The sequence below is a fragment of the Ustilago hordei genome (genome assembly GCF_900519145.1).
Source record: "Ustilago hordei strain Uho2 genome assembly, contig: UHO2_contig_16, whole genome shotgun sequence".
In the NCBI taxonomy this organism is placed as follows: domain Eukaryota; kingdom Fungi; phylum Basidiomycota; class Ustilaginomycetes; order Ustilaginales; family Ustilaginaceae; genus Ustilago; species Ustilago hordei.
This window is the reverse complement of record NW_024545273.1, coordinates 180773-203106: the sequence shown is the minus strand read 5'-3', so window position 1 is coordinate 203106 and position 22334 is coordinate 180773. Positions and strand designations below refer to the sequence as shown.

Genomic DNA, 22334 nt, shown 5'->3' with positions numbered 1-22334 from the left:
ACATGTGAGCGGCACATGCCGGATGTGGGAGTTGCCATATCTAATGATCTAGCCTGACAACGAGTGGGACTTCGTTGTTCCCGATTTCCAGGGAAATCGGTCTGTCCTCGATCTCCGATCAGCTCAGTCCTCTGACCGGATCGGCTCTCTCTGATCTCCGATTGGATCGGTTCAGCGTCACTCTTTAACATCTCGCTGGATCGTAATCTTCAACAAGTACAAGTCGGTGGTTGTATGCACCATCAGTCACAACAGGTCGTACAGTCGACTCAGCAACCATCATCGTCCATCCATCCTCACCCTCCGTCGTCTGGAAACAGCCACGCCACATCTAAGGTCGACTGGAGCAGGTCCAGGCCTGGATGCCAACAGAACGCAAACTCGACACTATTGCATCGCACAAAAGGTGCCGCACCAACATGTTAATCGCCAACACAGAGCCGCTGCGGTGCCTCTGAAGCAGCTTCATGATCACCCTGCTGCCCCTGACAAACACCTCGCTATCACCACTGAACAACCAGAGGAGGACCGCCGTAGCCAATACCAGTGGCGAACCACACAGATCAGCTCGCGTCACTAGTACAATGTCGGAACCACCAACTTTCAAAGCTACGGCGGCAACAGCAACAGCTTCAGCAAACGCTCCCCAACAGAATATGTTTGCCTCTCCTACTTCCATGGACAGCGGATTACCACCCTCACCGCCCAGCGTAAAGGATGCCACAGTAGCAAAGACGTCGATAAGCTCGACCCTAGCAGCAGGACCTCCTCCCGCCGCTCCTTCCGCTATCACATCTCCCATCAGCCTTCCGACACCGCTTCATACTCAGTCCATCGCACCTTCTCTGTCGGCCGCCTCCAACGCTGCCGTCTCTCGCGGAAGCAGCATTCGCTCCAATGCCCCACCTTCTTCGTCCGCTTCCACCACCCGCATCCGCAAAGGTCTTCTCTCTAGAGCTGGAAGCGAGGCTGAGGATCGAATCTCTCGCGCAGTCTCTGCTTCCCAACATCCACTCACCACCGATGACGATGACGATGAGCTCATGGTCAGCGATTCTGGGCCCATGCCCAGACGCTTTGCCTCTCAAAATCGCGGCCCAATAGCAGCGTCGAGCACCTCTCGACAATCCTCCCACTCATCCTTCTCTCCGACCACATGGGGCCAACGATCAGCCGTTTTAGGTCAACAGCCGCATTCTTCTTGCACAAGTATCGTCTCAGGCAATCGCAGTGGAAGTGGCGATGCTAGCGAAGGCAGCGCCGGCGTCGGCGGTGTCAGTCTTGGCCGTGCCATGTCTGTCTCATCTGTCAGCTCTGTCAATAGTACCAGCAGTCTGGAAGCCGTCCCTTTCCGCGAAGCCCCTCTCGGCAATGTCAGACTCGGCTTCGGTGGCGCTGGACCTCGTGCTGCGGGTCGCTACGCCCGCGCCAGTCCATACGGTCCGCTTTCCACGTCAATGCAGCCCTCGACTCAGCTTCCACGCTCCGCACAGGATCAGGCATCTATAGATGGCGTCTCAGCAGATCTGCTCGACCCTGCTCCTCTTGTACCAGGCGCACAAGATCCCACAACCTCTGCCGCTCTCAGCACTTCGGCAACAACTTCCGACAGACACAAAGGCGTGCCCAAGCTAGCTTCCGACGCTTGGATGTACCGTGTTGGACCCGGCATGCGGACAAACAAGTCTCGTATACCCTCAGCAGCGCCCTCACCAGAATCAGCCGAGCTGCCACTCGATGATGCCACCTCATCCTCATCTTCACCCGCCAAGCGTTCGCGCGATGTGTTGCGTCAAAAGTTTGCCAAGGGTGCCGGTCGACTTGGCGTTAAAGCTAGCATCGTCACCGGTCTCGGTCCCACCCCCTCGGATCAGTTTGCAGTATATAATCCTCTCGACAGCTCCGAAGATGAGGTCAACCTCGTTCCGCCAATGCGAACACCTCTCGCCCGAAACTCGAGCTACCTCTCTTCCGCTCCTCACAGCGCCAACTGTTTGGCAGCTACTCCTTTGCATACCAGCCTCACTCCTGTACCGGCCGACTTTCGCACCAGCTCCGTCACCAACGCACCTTTGTTTGTGCCGAAATTTGCCGAAGATTCACTGCCTGCAAGGCTTACGCCAGAGCCATTCTTGATGCCCAGCTCCGCCTCTGTTCCGCACAACGGTCGTCTTGCGCCTACCGCAGCATCGAGCCAAGCACCTTCTCTGCCTCCACCGAGCTACGCCGCTGGATCAAGCCTCGTTGCTCCCGACCTATCTCCCTTCTTCACCGCCAGTGATGCAGCCAGAGCGAGCGGAATGGGCCATCCCCGACGCAGATCATCGGCCACACAGCGACCCCCACTCACGAACGCCCACAGCAGCAATAATTCCCTCGACCGCACCGCTTCACCAGGTCTGATGGTAGAGGATCCAAGCGTGGCCAGCGCACCAGCCGCTCAGCCCTCACTCTACACGATGCCTTCACCTGTACTGTTAGCCCAACGTCCTCCACAGGTCGAAGCCGCTGTCACCTCTCCACCTGCGCCGCATCTCACACCTGCCGAAGTGGTCCGAATGGAAGCTCAAGCTGGCATTGCTTGCCTACCAGACTCACCTAGCGAGCCCTCGCCCATCCCTGCCAGCTACTTGCCCGCCCTTGGCGAAGAGACGGTCTCGGTCGCGCCAAGGCGACTGCGGGACTCATCGCAACCTCGGATCAGGCGTCCAAGCAGTGGCGCTGGTAGCGAGGCTTCGCTTTCGATGGCCGCAGCCGCTGGTCCTTCGCGTCAACCAGAATCGCTTCAATGTCAACGAATGTGGTCCAACGCTAAACGACCTGCGATTCTGCGAGCCTGTACGAGCGAAAACTCCATCAGTCGAGGTCGGCGCAGCCAAAGCCTTGACCGCAAGGGATCCTCTCCCGCTCCTCAGAGTCCTATCGAGGAACCGATGCTGGAAGGGGCATGCGACAGGCCGGGCATGCATTCCAAGCATAGCTCCGGCAGCACGGTCCCTGGCAACGATTTCGACACGCGTGTTGCGCCACAAGTCTCGGTGATTCCCGAGGATGACGACGGCGGTAGCAGCACTATCGCAACGCCGCAGCTTCGTGCCGTTCATGCTGCTGATGTTGGATCTATCACCTCTTCGAGATCTCCCTCGAGTATTGAGGTGGATCAGAGCATGACCCTGTCGCCTGCAAACGGAAGCGCATTGCCATTTATGGCTCGATCGAGCCAAGGACCACGCTCTGCCTCGCCTGCTTCACAACTAGGCCGATCTCCGGAGACCATACGTATTGGCCCGGCCCGAGTCACGGACTCGATCTACGGTCGAAGCCCGGCCTCGATCTCCAACTTACGAAGCCCGCGTCTGGCACCTTCGTCCGCCTCGATCGGCTCGGAACATCCCAAGTCTCCTTCGCCTCGAACTTGGTCGGCCAGAGGCCCCAACGACTTTCACTTTGGCGAGACGTTGGGTGAGGGTTCCTACTCGACCGTACTTGAGGCATGGGATCTTTTGTCAGGACCAACGCCCAAGGAGCCAGGTGTCGTCGATCCGACTGCTACGTCGGCGGCAGCGGCCATGGTCGGATCCGACTCTTCACGCAGACGACGTCGCAAAGTTGACTTGAGAGATCGTAAGGCTTACGCAATCAAGGTGCTCGATAAAGTACACATTCTCAAACAAGGCAAGCAGAAGTATGTTTCGATCGAAAAAGAAGCGCTCAGTCGGATGATTCGACATCCTGGAGTCGTCACGCTCTTCTGGACTTTCCAGGATCGCGAGAGTCTCTACTTTGTCCTCGAGCTGGCCAACAACGGCGAGCTGCTCAACTTTATCCGCAAGCACGGCAGCTTCGACCTGACATCGGCGCGTTACTATGCAGCTCAACTAGCTGATACGATTGATGCTATGCATCGCGCTGGAGTGGCACACCGTGACGTCAAGCCAGAGAACATCCTCCTTGATGCTCGGAACCGCATGAAGATCACCGACTTTGGAAGCGCCAAGATTGTGCACGCGCCCGGCGAGGCTGACTCACAGAATGCATCAGCGAGTGCACCACATCCCACTACACCTTTGCCGAATCAGTCGAGAGCTGCCAGCTTTGTCGGAACGGCCGAGTACGTCTCGCCCGAACTGCTGGTAGAGAAGGCTCAGCCTGCTGGCAAGCCAGCAGATTGGTGGGCATTCGGCTGCGTGCTCTTCCAGATGATTGCAGGACGACCTCCATTTAAAGGAGTCAACGAGTATCAGACGCTGCAGAGGGTCAAGAATCGCGACTTCACCTTTCCTGAAGGCTTTCCTGAGGATGCACAGGATCTCATCGACCGAGTTCTGACTCTCGATCCAGCAAAAAGGCCGTCTGCTGCCGAAATCAAGGCTGATCGCTTCTTTTCTGACATCGACTTTGGCACGTTGTGGGAAGTAGATGCGCCAGAGATCAAGACGGGACTTGTGCAGCCTTTGCCGACGCCTCCCCAGCAGCGCGAGTTGGCTGAGACGAGCGATTTCAGCTTTGACCAAGGTTTCGGCAGTTCCCAGGAGTCACAGGCATACAACGGCGACACGCAGAGCATCGACTATCAGTCTCGAGGAGGAGCAGATGAGAGTTTTTTGAGCCTCAAGGCAGCTTGTTCAGGTCAGCCGGATGATGCAGATGATTCGGAGCTGTCTGACGCAAGCTCTGACCGTCATCGAGAAGGACGAGAGAGTGCCTCAAGCTTGCCTAGGCGCCAGAGCGGCTTGCAGCGTTTAAGCGACGGCTTCCAGAACCGATTTATGTCCAACAACGCTGGTGGTTCGTTGTCTGGGAACGGTGGTAGCCCTGCTTTGGCTGAGCAGAATGGAGGTAGTGGAGCGCCAAGACGCATGTTCTCGACCAGGTCGATTGATGGTGCTCATCCAGCCTCAAGCCAAGTCACGTCGGAGAAGGGCTCAGAAGGTGTAGGTCAGGCAGCGTCGAGACCGTTGCGTCCCTTCTCTCGATCGATGCAGACCATGGGCGGCAATGTGAGTCCGAGTCACAGCCCGGGGCGCGATGCTGTGGTGAGGAATCAGGCATCGACAAGCGGACTAGGATCAACTAGGAACGGCGTACAGCAGAGCTGGGCAGCGCTATTGCTGCCAAAGGAACTGATGCTGCATAGCCTTCCGGTAGCACAAAAGAAGACGGGAACAGGCAAGATGTTCACAAAGCGTCGACAGCTGGTGCTGACCGACTTTCCCAGGCTCTTGTGTGTCAAGGAGACCGCCGCGGCTCTCAAGGTCAAGAGTGAGGTGATTCTCGCCATTCCTCCGAACAAAACGGGTGAGGCGAATGCGACAGCAGCGCTCTACGCAAGCAACGCGAGCGGGAATGGAGAGACGGGGCTCAAGGCGGGCGACTTTGAGAAGATCTCAGGAAGGCAGGCGCCCTCGGCGGCGTCGGACGACGAAGCGGAGCAGCAGGACAACTCGACCTCTGCTGGCAACTTGCGATCGGTTGCCTCGCAGCAACAAGGAATCCCCAATCTGTTGACAGGGCTCGAGTATAGGGGAGGCAAAGCGTTCACAATCCGGACTGCTAATGGAAGAAGCTTCCTGTACGAGACGATTTCAGGTGATGCATCTGGGTTAGTCAAGTGTATCCAGGAAGCCAGAAGGTCTGCATCAACCTACCTACAGTAGCTTGAAGCAGGGTTTACATACAAGCTCAACAATGAAAAACGTTGTAATTGTCCGACCCGTCCCTGACATGCTCCGCTCGACAAGGTAGGAGAGAGAGACTGTGATGATGAGTACGAGGATTGGGTTCTATCTCACCTCAGATGCATCAATGCACAGTTCAGCAACAGGCGAATCTTAAAAAGGTCCAGAATCGATATGAGATCGTCGTTGACGACAAAGATACAGTTGAGGATCACAGAGACACAGTTGAGGCTCCGAATCTCGGGCCTCTTGATCAGAAAAGGGAGAAGCAAGGTTGTTGGGTGCCGGTTGAGATGGGGCGAGTGTAAGATTAAGGTCAGCAACACGTTCGAGCGAAGGAGCAATGATGGCTTAGTGCGGAGAAAGACGATTTGACAGAGTTCAACTTCAGCACTGCGGGGTCGAAATCAGATGCTGCGCTAGGCAAGCCACTCAAATTGCAGCAGAAACCTCAAGGATCTAGCTTGCTTATCGCGATCGGATCTACAAAGATGTTGAGCGTACAAAGGAGCAAGTTGTTGGTGGTGGTGCGTGCGAGGTTTGTCTGGGGTAAAGTAAGGCAAAGAGTGCCGCAGAATGTGGGGGTGGTGAGTGTGAGGAGGTGGCGCTGAATAATCGCATCTGGCACGGATGATATTCGGACGAACCCTGGGCATAAAATTCTGGTTGCCACTGCCGACCTGAGCTTGTTGCAAGCCCTTGCTCTCCAAGCCCTTACGCCGAGGTGTTCGCGAGGGGCAACGCAATGGCCAATGCTGTTGTTGCGCCAGAAGGTGAAAGGTGTAAAGCCTAATGATACAGCGAGGCTCTGGACAGCGCCGCCACTGAAATGCTCAGAAGACATAAGTTACGCAGAGGTGAGTGGCATTGCGAGTTTGGCAGCCCTCCTTAGTGCGGCCGAGAGGTGCGCAGCAAAGGAGCCTTGCGTTGCGTTGGTCGATGGCCTTTCCAGAGAGAGGCGAGTTGCCAAAGGCGAATTGCCAAAGGCGAATTGCCAAAGGCGAATTGCCAAAGTCAGGTGGACATATTTGCCTTTCCCATTGTTCTTGGTCACTTTGGCCGACTTGAACGGCGAAAAGGACGAGGGAAATCACACAGGAAGGGGGGCTTGTCTCCTGTTCCGCTCCTCAGTGAGAGTTGAGGATTTAGGGGCAAGGTCGACACCCAGAAAAATCAAGGGGACAAGGGGAAAAAGGATTTGTTGCAAGTGCAGTTCGGGCTTTGCGACACGGGTGCAAAGTACAGCCGAAAACTTGTGTTCATCTGCAGTTCGAGTGCATTGATGAAAGGACACACAGGAGACGAGGAGCGCGTTTTGCTGAGGTCTGCGCAAAACCACAACCGAGGTCTCGTTGCCCAAAGTCATAACCTTATGAACGCGAGAGCACTGGAAGGAGCGATTGCATACAGCATTTCGATGCCACGGCTGGCCTGTTGAAGTCAGTGTCAGGCATCGAGATCGAACCTCACTGTTCCTGTGTTTCAGTGCTAAGAAGCTTGCTCCAGTAAGGACATCATCGACCTGGTCAACTTGAACTCCTTCTACACATCCATGTCGGACGAATTTCGAATCGAACGATGCAGTTCAACTGAGGCTTGCAGCCAATTTCGTCCGAAAATTCTCCTTTTTCAGAGGTGCGCGATGAACTGGAAAAAGAAAGAGAAAAAGAAAAAGAAAAAAAGAAAAAGAAAAAAAGAAAAAGAAAAAAAGAAAAAGAAAAAAAGAAAAAAAAGAAAAGAAAAAGAAAAAAAAAGAAAAAAAGGCTCAAATTTTGGAGTGAAAAAGATTGTGAAATTTTTCTCACATGGCAGGCACCCTTAGTGAGAGCCTGAGTCGATCCCCATTTTATTCTTGGACGAATTGTTTAATTATGGCGGGTTGCTGCTGTTGCGGAGAATTTTCGTTGAAACTTCGCTGCAATCTCGTTCGGCCTGCTCCGAGCGGAAGTGTGAGTTGCAAGGAACACTTGAAACGGCCTTGCGGATGACCTGTTTGCTGCAATCATTTCTCCGAAAGACGAGGCATCTTTATGACAGCAAGATGCACCAATCTGTCGCTTCCTTCGGCCGAACTTCGGTCATCGAGTCTCACTGCAACAATCCCGACCCACTTGTTCACCATCATTTTCGCTCGAGATCAGATGTGTAAATCCAGTTTGACACCCCGCAAAGCGCCTGGTACCAGATGCAAGGAGTGATTGTAGCAAGGAGGTGGGGCACCGCCAACATGATTCAATGATGAAGCAGAGCAGTGGGGGAGATGACCTGGGGCTCCCACATTTGTCTTTCATGTAATGGGCCCCGCGTCACGATCCAATCGAGGTCAGCGAGGTGACCTTCAGCCAGACACTGAGCAAGCAGAACGGACGGGCAACCTAGCACGCTCTCTGTTCCTGCAGCTCGATTTGAACCTTTTCTCTTTCTTCTTGTTCCGTCGCCTCCAAAGCGGCGAACCTCCAGTCCAGAGACCGCAAGCAAAGTCTCGGATGCCGAGGGGAGAATGCCACATAATCCCTCGAGTCTAAGCGAGACCTGGAAGAACAAGCATGACCGTGCTAAGCCGTGCCTGACTTTGATCTGCAGCACGGTTGTTCGATTGCTGTCTATCCATCCTTGAACAGACAATGGCAACAAACGTAGGCTAACCTTACTGGAAATGCTCCGTCCAGAACCGGACTCTGACTGCCAATAGCAGCCGGTCAGCTGGATGCCATTGAGACCTTGTGGTGAGCATACACCAGCCAAAGATCTTGAGCCATTTAGAATAGCGATGGACTTGCTTTTGATGAGCCAGCATTGCAGCTTTTCGAATTCTTGTTGCTTTCTCTCGCCTAGGCCATCCGATCGTCTACCGAAAGATCAAGCTTTGACATACGGCAACAGAGTTTTCATTGGCCCGCAAACTTGCTGTTCTTGAGATGTATTTTTGCTTCTGTGAATTTCGATCGTTTTCTTTGTCAAATCTCGGCGGATTTGTGCAGCAAGTGAGACTCGGCGACCGACGGCGGTCCTAGCGAACTTGTCAAAACCTGGGCGGTGAGAGTGTGTCCCCGCGCTGTTCTGGAGCCCCGACTTGCTTCACTTGGTGGAGAACAACGGTTGACTGTCTCTCTCCAGACTCGCGTTGAGGGTTGTGTCATCTAAGCGAGATCGCTTTCCCCCCCTCCTCCCCCGCTCCAAGGATACAAATGTGGATACAAATGTGGATACAAATGTGGATACGAATGTCGGTTGCTCCAGAGATGGATTCGAGGCAAGGCAGTCTTGCGGTGGTCATCAGTGGTGGCGTTGGGCTCTCCTGCTGCTCGGAACTGCCGACGGATGGTTGGAAAGCCAAGCTTCTGGCTTGCCGAAAATGAGCGACCGGATGGAAATTGACCGGCGGAGAGGCCTGAGTGGGCGAGGATTTGCAAGTTTGAGGAAAGAAGAAGGCATTTGAATTCGATAAACGGTGGCTTTTACCGTTGCCAAACGATTTCCCGCTTCCTCTCTTGGCGAGCTCTCTTTTGTTGAGAGATGCCGACACTCGCTTTTGACTGCCCGGAAGCATGGTCTCAATAGAGCTGAGTCTCGACTTGGTAGCACAATCAACGGCATATCTAGACTTTGGTCACCTGAACCCGAATCCTGAGCCTACCGCTGCGTGGGGGAGTGACATGAAATATGACTAGCCTCAATCATGCAGCGCCGCGAGACTCGAGATCATGCTTCAGAAGAGTCAAGAGTAGACAATCCAGGCACCAACCTGCACCTACACTATGGCTAGTCAGGAACTTTTCTGCTGCTAGCTAGCAATCGCACATGGGCAATCAGACAAGCCCAAGGGTCGAGAACAGCAAGGAGCAGAATCTTCCGTATGCGGCACTTGCACTTGCATTGCTATGGTAGTGCATACACTCCAATCAAAGGGGCCATCATACTATGCACTGCCTTTGCCCGGCCTGCAGGATGAGCTGACGTTTCATCAATGGCGGCAGATTGCAGATGAGATTGCGGGTCGCACAGCAATTGAGGGCGTTCAAGGTGGGGTGTGGGGTCTATTAAAGCCCACCCTGCACAACCTTAGCAGCTGGCAGAGAGGTTCAGTGGGTGCAACACGACAGCATCACAAACAGAAGTGGCGACCAAGAGCCGAATCGTCGACACTCTCAACCCTCTGCTCGACCTGATAGTTGCGAATGAAATCTAGCGCGACTCAGCCAATGGTTGCTTTCTTGCCTGGAGTATAAGCAAGCCAAGGCCATGGCTCGAGTTCAGCTGACAGGCAGAAGCGCCGCAGAGAGCGAGAGACGAACCAAGCCAACCGTTCAAACGTCTGCCTCGGGGACTGTAAAGTGTGTAAAATCTTTAAAATCTGTAAAATCTTTAAAGTCTGTAAAATCTGTAAAATCTGTAAAATATGTAAAATATGTAAAATATGTAAAATATGTAAAATATGTAAAAGTTAGTAAAATCTGTAAAATCTAGGCCTCCATTCGAACGCGTGCAAAACACGGAACCTGGGTCATCTGGGTCCTCGCTTTGTACAGAGCAAAAGTGAGATGGGGAACGCTTTTCCTCTGCTCGCGTGCCGCGTGCCGGGCACCGAGGTCAGGTTTCGTCTTCTTACCCTCCGAAATTCGGTCGATTCAGTTGAAGATGCGTCGGCATCTCAAGTAAGATGCACATGTTACGGCCGAGACATTGAGACACGGGAGGCTCACGTAAGCGAGAAGTACAATGAGGTACGTAATTGTTGTCATGGTGACAGCACAGTGGCACCCGGTATCATAGCAACACAGGAGTACAAATGAAGAGACACATCCTGCCTCGAATAGGACCAGAGCAGTGAATGGAGTATATATATGTGTTTGTCATTCAGTCTCACATCATGAAAACTAAGCATTACATAGAACATACGGCTGTGGTAAAGGGAGTCTGATCGTGACCCCGATAACGCCGTATATTAATTGTTATCTTCATTTGATTAAGAGTCTGAAGAAGCTATCACCGAGCTAACCGAAACTCGCCGACAACCATGGTAGAAGACACCGAAACGAGGACCAAAGGAGGCAGAAAAGGCAAGAACACCCAGGTTCGGGTCGATAATAATGCCACGAGCGAGAACGAGCCGGAGGCCATCAATGATGAAGCCGACGAAGACACCGATTCCGACTCCGACTTTGATGATGGTGACAAGCGATATAACTTTCGCACCCTAGCAAAGCTCCTCGAACCCGTGCCAAAGCTCACGTCACGAAACTATCATAGCTGGAGCGCCCACGTGAAATCTTTCCTCCGATCCGTGCCTCATGCGATGAAACATCTCGAGGGAACGTACGACAAGAAACACCCGAAATGGAGCCGCTCCCTCGACGATGCTTTAATCAACGCCCTGCGTGGAACAATCGACACTACCGGAGAACACAATGTAAATTACCTCGTTCTAGATGTAATCAAGGAGTACCTTACTTTCAACCAAGTGTGGAGAAAGATCGAAAACGGTCTCACGAATGAAGCCACCAAGACGTCTCACAGACTTGCGCTTATCTCGCAACTCAACGATACAAAGATGTTTAACTCGGACGCCAGAAAGCTAATTCAAGAGATCCGGTCCATACAAACCGAAAGCAGCCTCCTCGGCAAACCATTCGCCGATGATACATTGTTCTCGGCTCTGCAGAAATGCACGATCCGGCATCCGGTGTACAAGGAGACGGTTGCCACCGTCCATCAAATCGATTTCAACGCCCTTGCCACCGCACTAAGCATCCGGCAGACCGCTGTCGAGAGCGTCCCCGCACAAAGGATCGACCCTCGACAAGCCAGTGCTAGAACCGCCGGCAACGACGATCAAAACGAACGGGCCGGAGAGACCGAAGCCGAAGCCGACAACAGCCACACGAGCTCGAGGAACGCAAGCAAGTCACGCCGAATCCGATGCTGGGTCTGCAAGCGACCGGGACATGGTATCAGTCAATGCGACGCCTTGGTTACCATTCCCAAGGACTCCCCCCTCGCTGAACCTAAATAGGAAGCGTGGTGCTCCCTCACCCTCCCAATGAAATGGCAGGACCCCTCGAACACAAAAGAAACAGCTCATTGGATCTTGGACTCGGGGGCGAGTTACCATATGGTGAACGACTACAGCATGCTCATCCACCCGAGAACTTGCCGAAAGCGGATAATTACCGCCGGAAGCGAGGTCTTGGAAGCGGCAGCTATAGGAGATGCAAGCATATCAACAGATTACGGGGAAATCTCTCTGCAAAATGTATTGTATGTAAAGCACCTTAATGTTAACCTTCTGTCAACAAATTCATTAACGGATGAAGGAGCACGAGTGATATTGGACACAACCGGCGGCCAAATTTTTCTAACAAACGGCATGACACTTAAGATTGCAAAGAATCGCGAGCGAGGACTTCTGGAGTTCCGAGGCGACACATGGCAAGAAAGCGCGATGGCCACATCAGCACCATTGTTTGAAGGTGTTGATGAGGAGTTCGAGCATATTGAGAATGAGCCGAAAGTTTCAAAGCAACAACTATGGCATGAGCATCTCGGGCACCCAGGAAGAGATAAAGCTAAGGCGATCACAAGCAAGTTAAAGGATAAGCATACCATGAAATTGGATCCAAACACTGCTCTGACATGTGAGCAGTGCGTACGATCCAAGAGCACAAGCACTCAGATGGGGAAAGGTAGCGGCGAAAGAGCCGTAGGGCCCCTGGATCTTATCCACGTCGATCTAATAATAGACTCATCCCACGTGACGGAGTACACATGCATGTTGGTGCTGGTCGACAATCATAGCAAGTATGTGTATGCACAGCCATTGACACAAAAGAGTCATGCCTTTATGCAACTTAAAAGGATTGTTTCGTTCCTGGAGACACAGACGGATCGGAAGCTAAAAGCGATCCGATCCAATCAAGGAACGGAATGGAAAAGCAATGATGCATTAGAATGGTCGTTAGAAAAGGGCATAGAGTGGCAAACCACCGTAGGGTACAACAGCAAACAAAATGGACGGGTAGAAAGAATGAACAGGACCCTTGGAGAGAAGATGAGAACGTTGCTAATGCAGAGGAGACTACCGAAGAAGTTCTGGCCATACGCGATCAGAGCTGCGGCGTTCAAAATAAACCTCACTCCGAGCGTTGATAATGAATTCCCTTATCAAGCGATGTTTGGCAAGTCGCCGGAACGAGCTTTAAAGCTCCTACGAGTGTTTGGTTGTCTGGCATGGGTAAACGTACCCAAAGTTAAACGGGACAACAAGAAACTGGACCAGCGAGCCGTCGCATCCATTTTCTTAGGGTACAGTCTAGAAAGGAAGGGCTGGCTCTTCTACAGCCTGGACTACAATCCGAACATCTTCTGGAGCAACTCAGCAAAATTCATGGAATCAAAGTGCTGGTCAGACAGAACAGAGTGGCGACCGGTTGACACAAAGGCACCCCCAATGATGATGACAGAGGAAAATTTCGAAGATCTAGGATACAATAAGGAAAATATATTCGACGAAACAGATGAAGAGCCACTACGAGAATACATGGATATGGAGACAGATTCGGAAGAAAGATTAAGCGAAGGAACAGCGGAGGTGATGGAACAAGGACCAATCGCCGAAACTCAAATTGACAGCGAATTCTATGGACTCGTAGCGATGCGACCGGAATGGAGAAAGAACCTGGACCCAACCATACATGAAGCAATGAGTGGAAAGGACAGAAAACACTGGGAGGAGGCCATGCGAAAGGAGCTGGATGGATTGGAGGCGATGGGCACATGGGAGATAGTCGACCTCCCAAAGGGTGCAAATACTGTCGACACACGTTGGGTACTCAAGATCAAAACCGATGCAAACCTCGTGCCGACAAAGTTCAAAGCCCGGCTCGTGGCACGAGGTTTCACTCAACGCGAGGGCATCGACTATACAGAGGTCTTCGCACCAGTAGCACCCATCCAATCCATTCGAGGGGTGATCGCTGTCGCAGCAGTACGAGATTGGGAAATGGATTCTATCGACGTAAAGCAAGCGTACCTGAACTCCACTATACACCATGATGTATACCTCAAGCCCCCAGTAGGAATCGAAATGCCACCCGGAAAAGTGTTGAAGGTAGTGAAAGGACTGTACGGTCTGAAACAATCGGGCCGAGAATGGAACATTGAGTTAGACTCACATCTCCGGACGATCGGATTCCATTGCATGCCGAGCGCACCATGCCTATACTCAAGAGGGACAGGCGACAAGATCACGATCATCACAGCATACGTGGACGACATGCTAATAACATCACCCAGTCGTGATGAAGTAGATCGCGCAAAGCGAGAGATCATGGACAAATGGGAGACGCAAGACAATGGAAGGGTCAAAGAATTTCTGGGTATCAAGATCACACGTGATAGAAGACGGAGGAGGATATCTCTGGGTCTAACGGCATACATCAAGGAAATGGTGAACAAATGGTTAGGAGGAGCAAACGAGAAATCTTGGGTACCCATGCTGAGTGTAGCGAACGTTGCCGGAGGCGAGCGATGTGAACCTCAGCGAGCAAAGAAGTATCAAGAATTGGTCGGCCAACTATTATGGGTCTCCAACACAGCCCGACCAGATATTGCCTTTGCCGTCGGCGTATTGGCGCGATATATGTCGATCCCGATCGACAGTGCATGGAAGGCAGCCATCCACGTGGTAAAGTACCTGAACCAAACGAACGAATATCAGTTGCACCTAGGAGGGGAGACAAACGAGCACTCGGATACACCGGTAACGACGTATACCGACGCAAACTGGGCATCCGACCCCACAAATGGACGAAGAAGCACCTCGGGGTCGATAACATATGTATATGGGTGTCCAGTGAGTTGGAAATCACACGTTCAGAAGTGTGTGGCATTGTCGGCAGTCGAAGCAGAGTTTGTCGCCGCTTCCGAAGCGGTACGAGAAACCTTATTCTTCTCATATTTGCTCTGGGATTTGGAGACCACGGACGTTCGGCCCGTACTATACACAGATAGCCAGGGGTGCATACAGGTGAGTAAAGATCCAGCCAAACATTGGAAGTTAAAGCACATCGACACACGGTATCATTTCGTTCGCGATCACGTACAAGAGGGCGATGTGGAAATCAAATATGTCGGAACGGCAAACAATGTTGCAGATGTCTTGACAAAACCCTTACAGGGTCTTAACACCTCACGATTGGCTAGGATGATAGGACTGGAGATCCCGCCGAAGGGGGGAGTTGAAGATGCGTCGGCATCTCAAGTAAGATGCACATGTTACGGCCGAGACATTGAGACACGGGAGGCTCACGTAAGCGAGAAGTACAATGAGGTACGTAATTGTTGTCATGGTGACAGCACAGTGGCACCCGGTATCATAGCAACACAGGAGTACAAATGAAGAGACACATCCTGCCTCGAATAGGACCAGAGCAGTGAATGGAGTATATATATGTGTTTGTCATTCAGTCTCACATCATGAAAACTAAGCATTACATAGAACATACGGCTGTGGTAAAGGGAGTCTGATCGTGACCCCGATAACGCCGTATATTAATTGTTATCTTCATTTGATTCTTAACTGTTCATTCGCTAACCTTTGCTCTGGTGCCCGTTTCTCGTTTCTCGACCCAGGGGCAGGCTCATAGGATTTTTATCTTTATTTTCTATCCCTTTTCCCCCTTTCCCCTTTTGCCCACCCCACTTGTGGATCATCCCTTTTTGCTCGCATCACAGCAGCCTTTCTCCAGATTCGGCCCCTCAACTTTTTTTGTGGATGGGCTTTGGGGCCCCCATGTGTTGATTGGATGTTTGCCTACCGAATTCGGTCGTCTCTCCCTGTTTCTCTTGGATCCCCTCGTGTCGTTTGCTACCTGAACCCTTCCTTTCTGGGCGCACTCGTCTCGCCTTCCAGCTGGACAACACCCGCGTGTCAACACTTTTTCTTTTTTTTTTTCTTTTTTTTTTCCCTTTCTTCTATGGTTGACCAGCTCACGCAGCGCCCACCCTCCCCGAGTCCCATCTTGCAAGGCTACATAAACCCCCCATCTCGACCTCTTCATCTTCATCGTTCCCCCATCCTCCATCAAGCTTCGTGGTTCTTCCCCTTCCTTCAAGGCTAAAGCTTGTCCATCACCTCATTACTTCTGCTCCCTTCCCTCCAACACTCTCTCTAAATCTTTTCAAGATGGCTGGTGGTGCTGTTGCCCCCGTCGACACTGGCTACGCCTCCGCTGTGGTCAAGCCTGCCACCGTTAGGCAGTCGCTTCCCGCTATTCTCGTCGCCGCTGCTTCCGCTTTCGGTGGTGTTCTGTTCGGTTATGACACCGGTACCATCTCTGGTCTCCTTGTCATGGAGAACTTCAAGCAGACCTTCGGTCAGTTCTACCCCGTCAACGTCCCCTCCAACACCACTGGTGCCCCCAAGCCCGGTTACGACTTGAGCACCAGCGACACTTCACTCGTTGTCTCGATCCTTTCCGCTGGTACCTTCATCGGTGCCCTTGCCGGTGCTCCCATTTCCGACATCCTTGGTCGACGATGGGGTATGCAGATTGCTCTCCTCGTCTTCTGCGTTGGTGTCATCATGCAGATGGCCACTACTGATCTCGGTGTTTTCATCGGTGGTCGTGTCATTGCTGGTCTCGGTGTCGGTATTCTCTCCACTATTGTCCCCATGTACCAGTCCGAGACTGCTCCTCGCTGGATCCGTGGTGCAGTTGTTTCCGGTTACCAATGGGCTATCACCATCGGTCTCCTTTGCGCCTCGCTTGCTTCTTACGGTACTCAGAACCGCGACAACACCAGCGCATGGCGTGTCCCCGTCGGTATCCAGTTTGTTTTTGCTCTCATCCTTTGCGCTTTCTTCCTTGTCCTCCCCGAATCCCCCCGTTGGCTCGTCAAGAAGGGCAACCACGAGCGTGCCTCCAAGTCGCTTGCCCGCCTCAACTCCACTGACGTTGACGACCCCCTCGTCCGCTCCGAGCTCTCGGTCATCCAGACCAACCTTGACATCGAGCTCACCCACTCCACTGGCTCTTACCTCGACTGCTTCAAGAACAACGATCGAAAGTACCTCCTCCGAACTTTCACCGGTACCTTCATCCAGGCCTTCCAGCAGCTTACCGGTATCAACTTCATCTTCTACTTCGGTACCACCTTCTCCAAGAACGCTCTTCCCAACTCCGACCCCTTCATCTTCTCGGTCATCTACAACGTCGTCAACGTCGTTAGCACTCTTCCAGGCATGTGGGGCATGGAGCGCTTCGGTCGCCGCAAGCTCCTCATCTGGGGTGCCGTCTGGATGTGCGCCTGTGAGCTCATCGTCGCCGTTGTCGGTACCGCCGTTCCATCGACCAACTCCTCCGCCGGCAAGTCGCTCGTCGCCTTTGTCTGCGTCTACATTGCTGGCTTCGCCTCCACCTGGGGTCCTGCTGCCTGGGTCGTCTGCGGTGAGATCTTCCCTCTCGCCATCCGTGCCAAGGCTCTCTCTCTCTGCACTGCCTCCAACTGGCTCTGGAACTTTGCTATCGGCTTTGCCACCCCTTACCTCGTTCAGTCTGGTCCCGGCCACGCTGGTCTTGGTACCAAGGTCTTCTTCATCTGGACTGGTACCTGCGCTGGTTGTGCCATCTTTGCCTACTTTTTCGTTTATGAGACCCGTCTCCTCTCGCTCGAGGAGGTCGACGAGATGTACGCCCAGACCAGCGCCATCGCCTCGTCCCATGCCAACGCCGAGATCCGCGCTCGCCGCTCCGATCTCGAGGGTGGTGTCGTCCCCGTCAAGGACGACGAGCTTGCCACCCACGACGAGAAGAAGTACTAGAGCCATGTGGTGCTTGGTTCGCTCGCTCTCCTCCTCATCACTTCTGCTAGATCTCTCGCTTCGATGCGTGTTGATCAGATGATCTTTTCATGATCTCCATTATCATTTGTCACGGATGTATGAACTGTATCTCTCATGTTGCTTATCATCATTAGCTAGCCAACAGTTTGGCATAGCTCGGCTTTTTCAAAACGCTATCTTTATCTCAGAAGCAATCTCATACCCATCTCAGCTATATCTTCACCTTTTCTGATCTTTTGTGTGTGTGTGCCATTGAGGAGTATCACGAGCAACTGTAATCCATGCTGATCGCTCGTCAACATTTTGTCCAACATCGCCACCTTCGCGTGGATCAAGGTTTTCGCTCGAAACAACCTTAATCTTGAGCTAGCCCAACTGCAACTATCCTGTTGCTTTTCAACGGAGCGCGGTCATCTGTCATCGTACGTGTTTGAATGTCAGGGCCCTCTTCATCCGAAACTGAATGCAACAATCCTATGCCGATTTGGTGCATTGTACCCTCAGTCAGTCTCATAACGTCTAAGCAGGCCCACATTCGTCATCACAGACCGGGGTATATGAAGGCGCAGCAGCGGTGGAACCACCAATATGCAACGTCACACCTCATCAACCCCACACCGGTCATTCTGTCCGAAGCACATGCACAAGATCACGGTGGGGGAACTGAACCTTCATCGCACCCAGATGCCTTGTTGCTTTGCGAGAATGAAGCGAGGCGGGGTAAGAGTCAACTAAGATACAAAACGTCATTGCGACCGCTGAACCCGCCAAACTCCCCACCAGTTACCGCGTTCCCACCCACTTGCCTCGCTCACCACCTCGACCTTTTCCTTCCTTCCGCTCGGTTCTCGACGACGGTGGACAAGAGGCATGGTGGCTGCTGCATCAGCGACAAGCGCCTCGAGCTCTCCTGCACGGAACATGTGATAGTAACGATTGTAGACCGGTCGCTCGGCGTCCTTTTTTGTCGTCTCCGCTTTGCTGTCTTCGTCGTTCGCTTCCACTTTGATCTCAGCGAGGCTGGCTTGGATCTCTTTCACGCTCCCGCTATCCGCCTCTGTAGGTGATGTTTGACTTTTCTTGCCCTTCTTCTTGGATGGTGATGCAGGTTTGACCTTTTTGCTCGCCTTGGGTGTGGCGGTGGTGAGCACCCAAGGAACGAGGACGTCTTGGTCGTCGGTGACCTTTGTCTCGGCTTCGAGCGACTGCGCCGACGCTGCCTGCAACCCGCTATATGCCACGAGACGATCTTTACTCTTCTGAGCATGATTGGGGTCATCGATCTCTGGCTTGCTCTTCAAAGCCTCAGGATCGCAAGCCTGGAACTGTCGTTTGCCTTCATCTTTTTGCTCGAGCGCCCAGACGAAGATCATGAACCTGCCGCGACCGGATCCGCCTTTCAGGCGTGGGTCGACCGGCGTCGACGCCTCGCCACCGTCTCCGCTCGTAGATGAAGATGATGCATCCACAGGCTCGATGAGACGGATGAGCTCCTGCACAGAAGCACGTCTTCTTTCCCAGGTGGAAAAGTGATGGATGGTGGCAATGCTGATCGCGTAGTCGAAGAGACCAGTACGCAGGGATGAATGAATAGCGTCTCCAACTGCGACCTCCTGACGCCTTGTCGTTGATGGCACTACATCCTTTCCACCGGTAGGCTTGGACTTGGCATTTTCGAGCATACCAAAGTTATCGCGCGCTAAAGCGACCAAGTTCGAGGAGCGGTCCACGCCGAAAGTGAGGAGGCTGTTCAAACGTTTTGAGGCCTCGAGATTCTCCGTGCCCTTGTCCTGCCCGCCAGACGTGGAGGGAGGAGACAGTGCGAGGGTCGATCGTATCGGAAGATACTTGCCATTGCCGCATCCGAGGTCGGCTCCCAGACTGCCGGCTGGGATGGTGCTCAAGAATGCAGGAATTAGCGGCCATGGTTTGTATCGTGTGCTGGAGAAGTGAGGTGCGATCGTCTCGTAGATTCTGTCGGGATGGAGGCAAAGGTCACAAAGGTGTCAGTCGAGGATCAAGGCAGATGAGATGCCATTCCGGCCTAGTGTGAGGAACAGTCGTTCGGGGGAAACAGTTACGCACTTACGCATGAACGTTCTGCTGCTCGTACGACAGCGGGTTGAAGCTGGCTGCTGTCTCTGCTGGCTTTTTAAGACGGACTGCGAATTGCTTCTCGGCCCAGTCTGCCAGACCAAGCACCACATCCTCAAGAGAATCCAGGTCGGATAGCTTTGACGCTATGAACTGAGCTTCTGCCGACGAGCTTTGCAAACGAGCTGTCTTGCTGTTGGAGGCCGCTGCTGAAGGAAGCTTGACATCAGCGGAGAGCGACCAGCCAATCTCGGATGCTTGCTTCGATGGCGAGACGGAGGCCTCGAAGCCGACGGTTGAGCCGTCCTCCGCGAGGATGCGGAAGGTGAGCTGCAAGCTCAGTGATTGACGGGCCTCTTCCGTTGCATCACGGACGGGTGTGCGGAAAGCAAGAGTAACAGGAATCTTGGACGACATGTCTTCTGATGCTGCAGATAGTATATCATCCAGGTTGAGCTCGTCTGATGTGGTCTGATTTAGCTTGTTCAAGTCTGCGGTAGCATCACTGGAGGCGATAGCAGAGTGCATGAGCTCGGTGACTTTGACTTCATCTCGCAGCACCTCAATAGCGGCAAAGAATCTGGCCAATGTAGATGATCGGGGCAGTGAGGCGTCACTCTCATCCATAGCATCAGCGGATACAGTGGATGCGCTTAGCAATGGCAAAGAATCAATGACGAGTCCCTGCGACTCGGTGCTGCGAACGCTTTCGACTGTCTGCGCGAGAGTAAAGGTGCATCGAGAAGCTTTACGCAGGTCTTGATGGGCAACATGTTTTGGTCGTCTAGACCATGAGGAAGCCAATACGTCTTCAAACCAAGTTGCGCCGGTGGATGGTGCGGCGGCGGCGTTGTGAGGCGTGGCCTGTTTGAGGTTGCAAATGGCTACGAGCTTGGCAGCAGTCGGCCTGGTGACCACGACAGGTGGGGACAATCGAACAACAAAGTGCAAGGGGACGCGCTTCTGCTTGTCAATCGGCGATGCAACTGATCCTAACGATCTGGCCGGATCTGAAGTTGCGGAAGCGGCAAGGATATCGTTGGCGGCCTCAGAAAGCGGGAATGAAGGCGAGGTGGCGCGAGGAGCAGAATGACTCGCGGCAGGAAGATGGAGCGCTTGCACGCCGAGCGACACTGTATACTCCTGCTTTGATACTGGGTCTTTTGCGAACACGGAATGGAGGAAGGGCTTGTTGGAGTGTAGCTGGTGTAGTCCATGTCCACGATCGAGCAAAGCTGTGGAAGTAAAAGAAGAAGCTTCGGCATGAGATAGCTTGATGACAGCCGCACAAAGCTCTTGCATAGCAGCAAAGAGGTCTTTAGATCTTGAACCTGCTGGTGCAGCTTGGCTCGCCTGAGCTTCAAGATGATCGAGTAGAAGAAGCTCGTTGAGGTTGTTGGTCCAGCTTGCAAGAGCTTTCGAGACAGCAGACCTGTCGTGTTGAAGATTGGCGTTGTTAAAGAGGCCAAAGAGATTGTCGGCAATTTTCTGTACCTCCTGCTCGAGGAGGAGACCGAGGCGAGGGTCTCGAGTCTGCTGGGAATCTGGAGAGTCTGTTGCATAGGATAGCTTCAACTTGCACTTTGGACGGAAACCAAGGCCTGCGCTGTTCTTGATTATATGGAACTCGACATCGATGACGAGGATCTTGGCTCCGAGCGTCAATGTGTGGGTGAGTGTGTCTGCAGACTGTGGATGGGATGGTGGTGCGGCAGGATCTGAAGAGGGCTCTGAGAACGTTTCGAGACCAAGAGATTGCGCCCTCTTCTCGAGCGTGTCGCAGAGGGCTGCCAAGTTTTGCAGCGCATCCTGCCGATTAGCACAAGGCCCTTGGCAAGGTCCGCTGCGCAAGAGGCCGGCTTGCAAGCGTTGTGGCAAGGGAGCCGAAGCATTCTCACCAAACGCTGCTTCCTTCTGCGATTGGCCAGCTGACTTGATCGGCGCGATAGAGTGCGCAAGTGCTGCGGTGTGTGTTGAAGTTTCGGTGAGCAGCGAGATATATCGGTGCAGCTGAGCAGAAGTGCTTGCATCTTCACACTGCGGCACCGACGCCGAACAAGAGTTCGAGCCTTGTGATTTGAGAGCAGCACTCCTTGCCGCAAATCGTGAGACAGAGTGACGAAGCTGAGAAATGAGATGCCGATACTGCTCGCGTGACAGCTCTCCGTCAGTGTTGCAAGGCGAATAGAGCGACTGCAGTGATGTGTTGAGAGGATGCATCTCAGCCCAAGCTTGCGATTGCTGTGATAAGCTGCTCTGAGCCTGGCAAAGTGCGTCGAAGAGCCCTTCTTGCGATATCGGCCCTTCCGCATTTGCAGAGCATGTCGTCGGGAGAGCCGATGCTGATCTTTCTCCTCCAAAGTCACCTCCGACGGACAAGCCGTTTGTGGCGTCCACAGCCATATCGGAAGCGCTCATCTTTTCTCTACCACCTACCACCTATCACCTCTACAAGTGGATTTGAGCGGTGTTGGCAGCAAAGAGGGTCGACAAAGATTCTGAAGGAAATGTAGGATAGCAAGCCGCACAGAATAAGGTTTTTTTTTTTTTCTTTTTTTTTTTTTCTTTTTTCTTTTTTCTTTTGCCTTTTTGCTTGCCGAAATGCGAGCTCACGTCCGTGCGTGGAGTAAAACGTTGCTCGACTGCCGAGCCACCTCCACGAGAGACCAACACACACACACACACACACACACATACAGCCTTACTTGCCGAACACATTG

At 53.0% G+C, this 22334-nt stretch overlaps 4 protein-coding genes across 4 annotated transcripts; 3 read left to right on the top strand and 1 right to left on the bottom strand.

Annotated features, from left to right (window-relative positions):
• Nucleotides 1-584: 584 nt before the first annotated feature.
• UHO2_05939 (related to PKH1 - ser/thr protein kinases) lies at nt 585-5657 on the top strand (the record flags this gene model as incomplete). Its single annotated transcript, XM_041557653.1, has 1 exon — nt 585-5657. The coding sequence occupies one exon, from the start codon at nt 585-587 to the stop codon at nt 5655-5657; it is 5073 nt and encodes a 1690-aa protein (XP_041413587.1).
• A 6388-nt stretch (nt 5658-12045) lies between these two features.
• UHO2_05938 (uncharacterized protein) lies at nt 12046-15075 on the top strand (the record flags this gene model as incomplete). The annotated part of the gene is made up of 1 exon (XM_041557652.1): nt 12046-15075. The coding sequence occupies one exon, from the start codon at nt 12046-12048 to the stop codon at nt 15073-15075; it is 3030 nt and encodes a 1009-aa protein (XP_041413586.1).
• A 786-nt stretch (nt 15076-15861) lies between these two features.
• Nucleotides 15862-17499, top strand: UHO2_05937 (putative monosaccharide transporter; the record flags this gene model as incomplete). Its single annotated transcript, XM_041557651.1, has 1 exon — nt 15862-17499. The coding sequence occupies one exon, from the start codon at nt 15862-15864 to the stop codon at nt 17497-17499; it is 1638 nt and encodes a 545-aa protein (XP_041413585.1).
• A 767-nt stretch (nt 17500-18266) lies between these two features.
• On the bottom strand, nt 18267-22032 carry UHO2_05936 (uncharacterized protein; the record flags this gene model as incomplete). The annotated part of the gene is made up of 2 exons (XM_041557650.1): nt 18267-19494; nt 19610-22032. 2 exons carry the CDS (start codon nt 22030-22032, stop codon nt 18267-18269), a joined length of 3651 nt encoding a protein of 1216 aa, XP_041413584.1.
• Between the last annotated feature and the right edge of the window lie 302 nt (nt 22033-22334).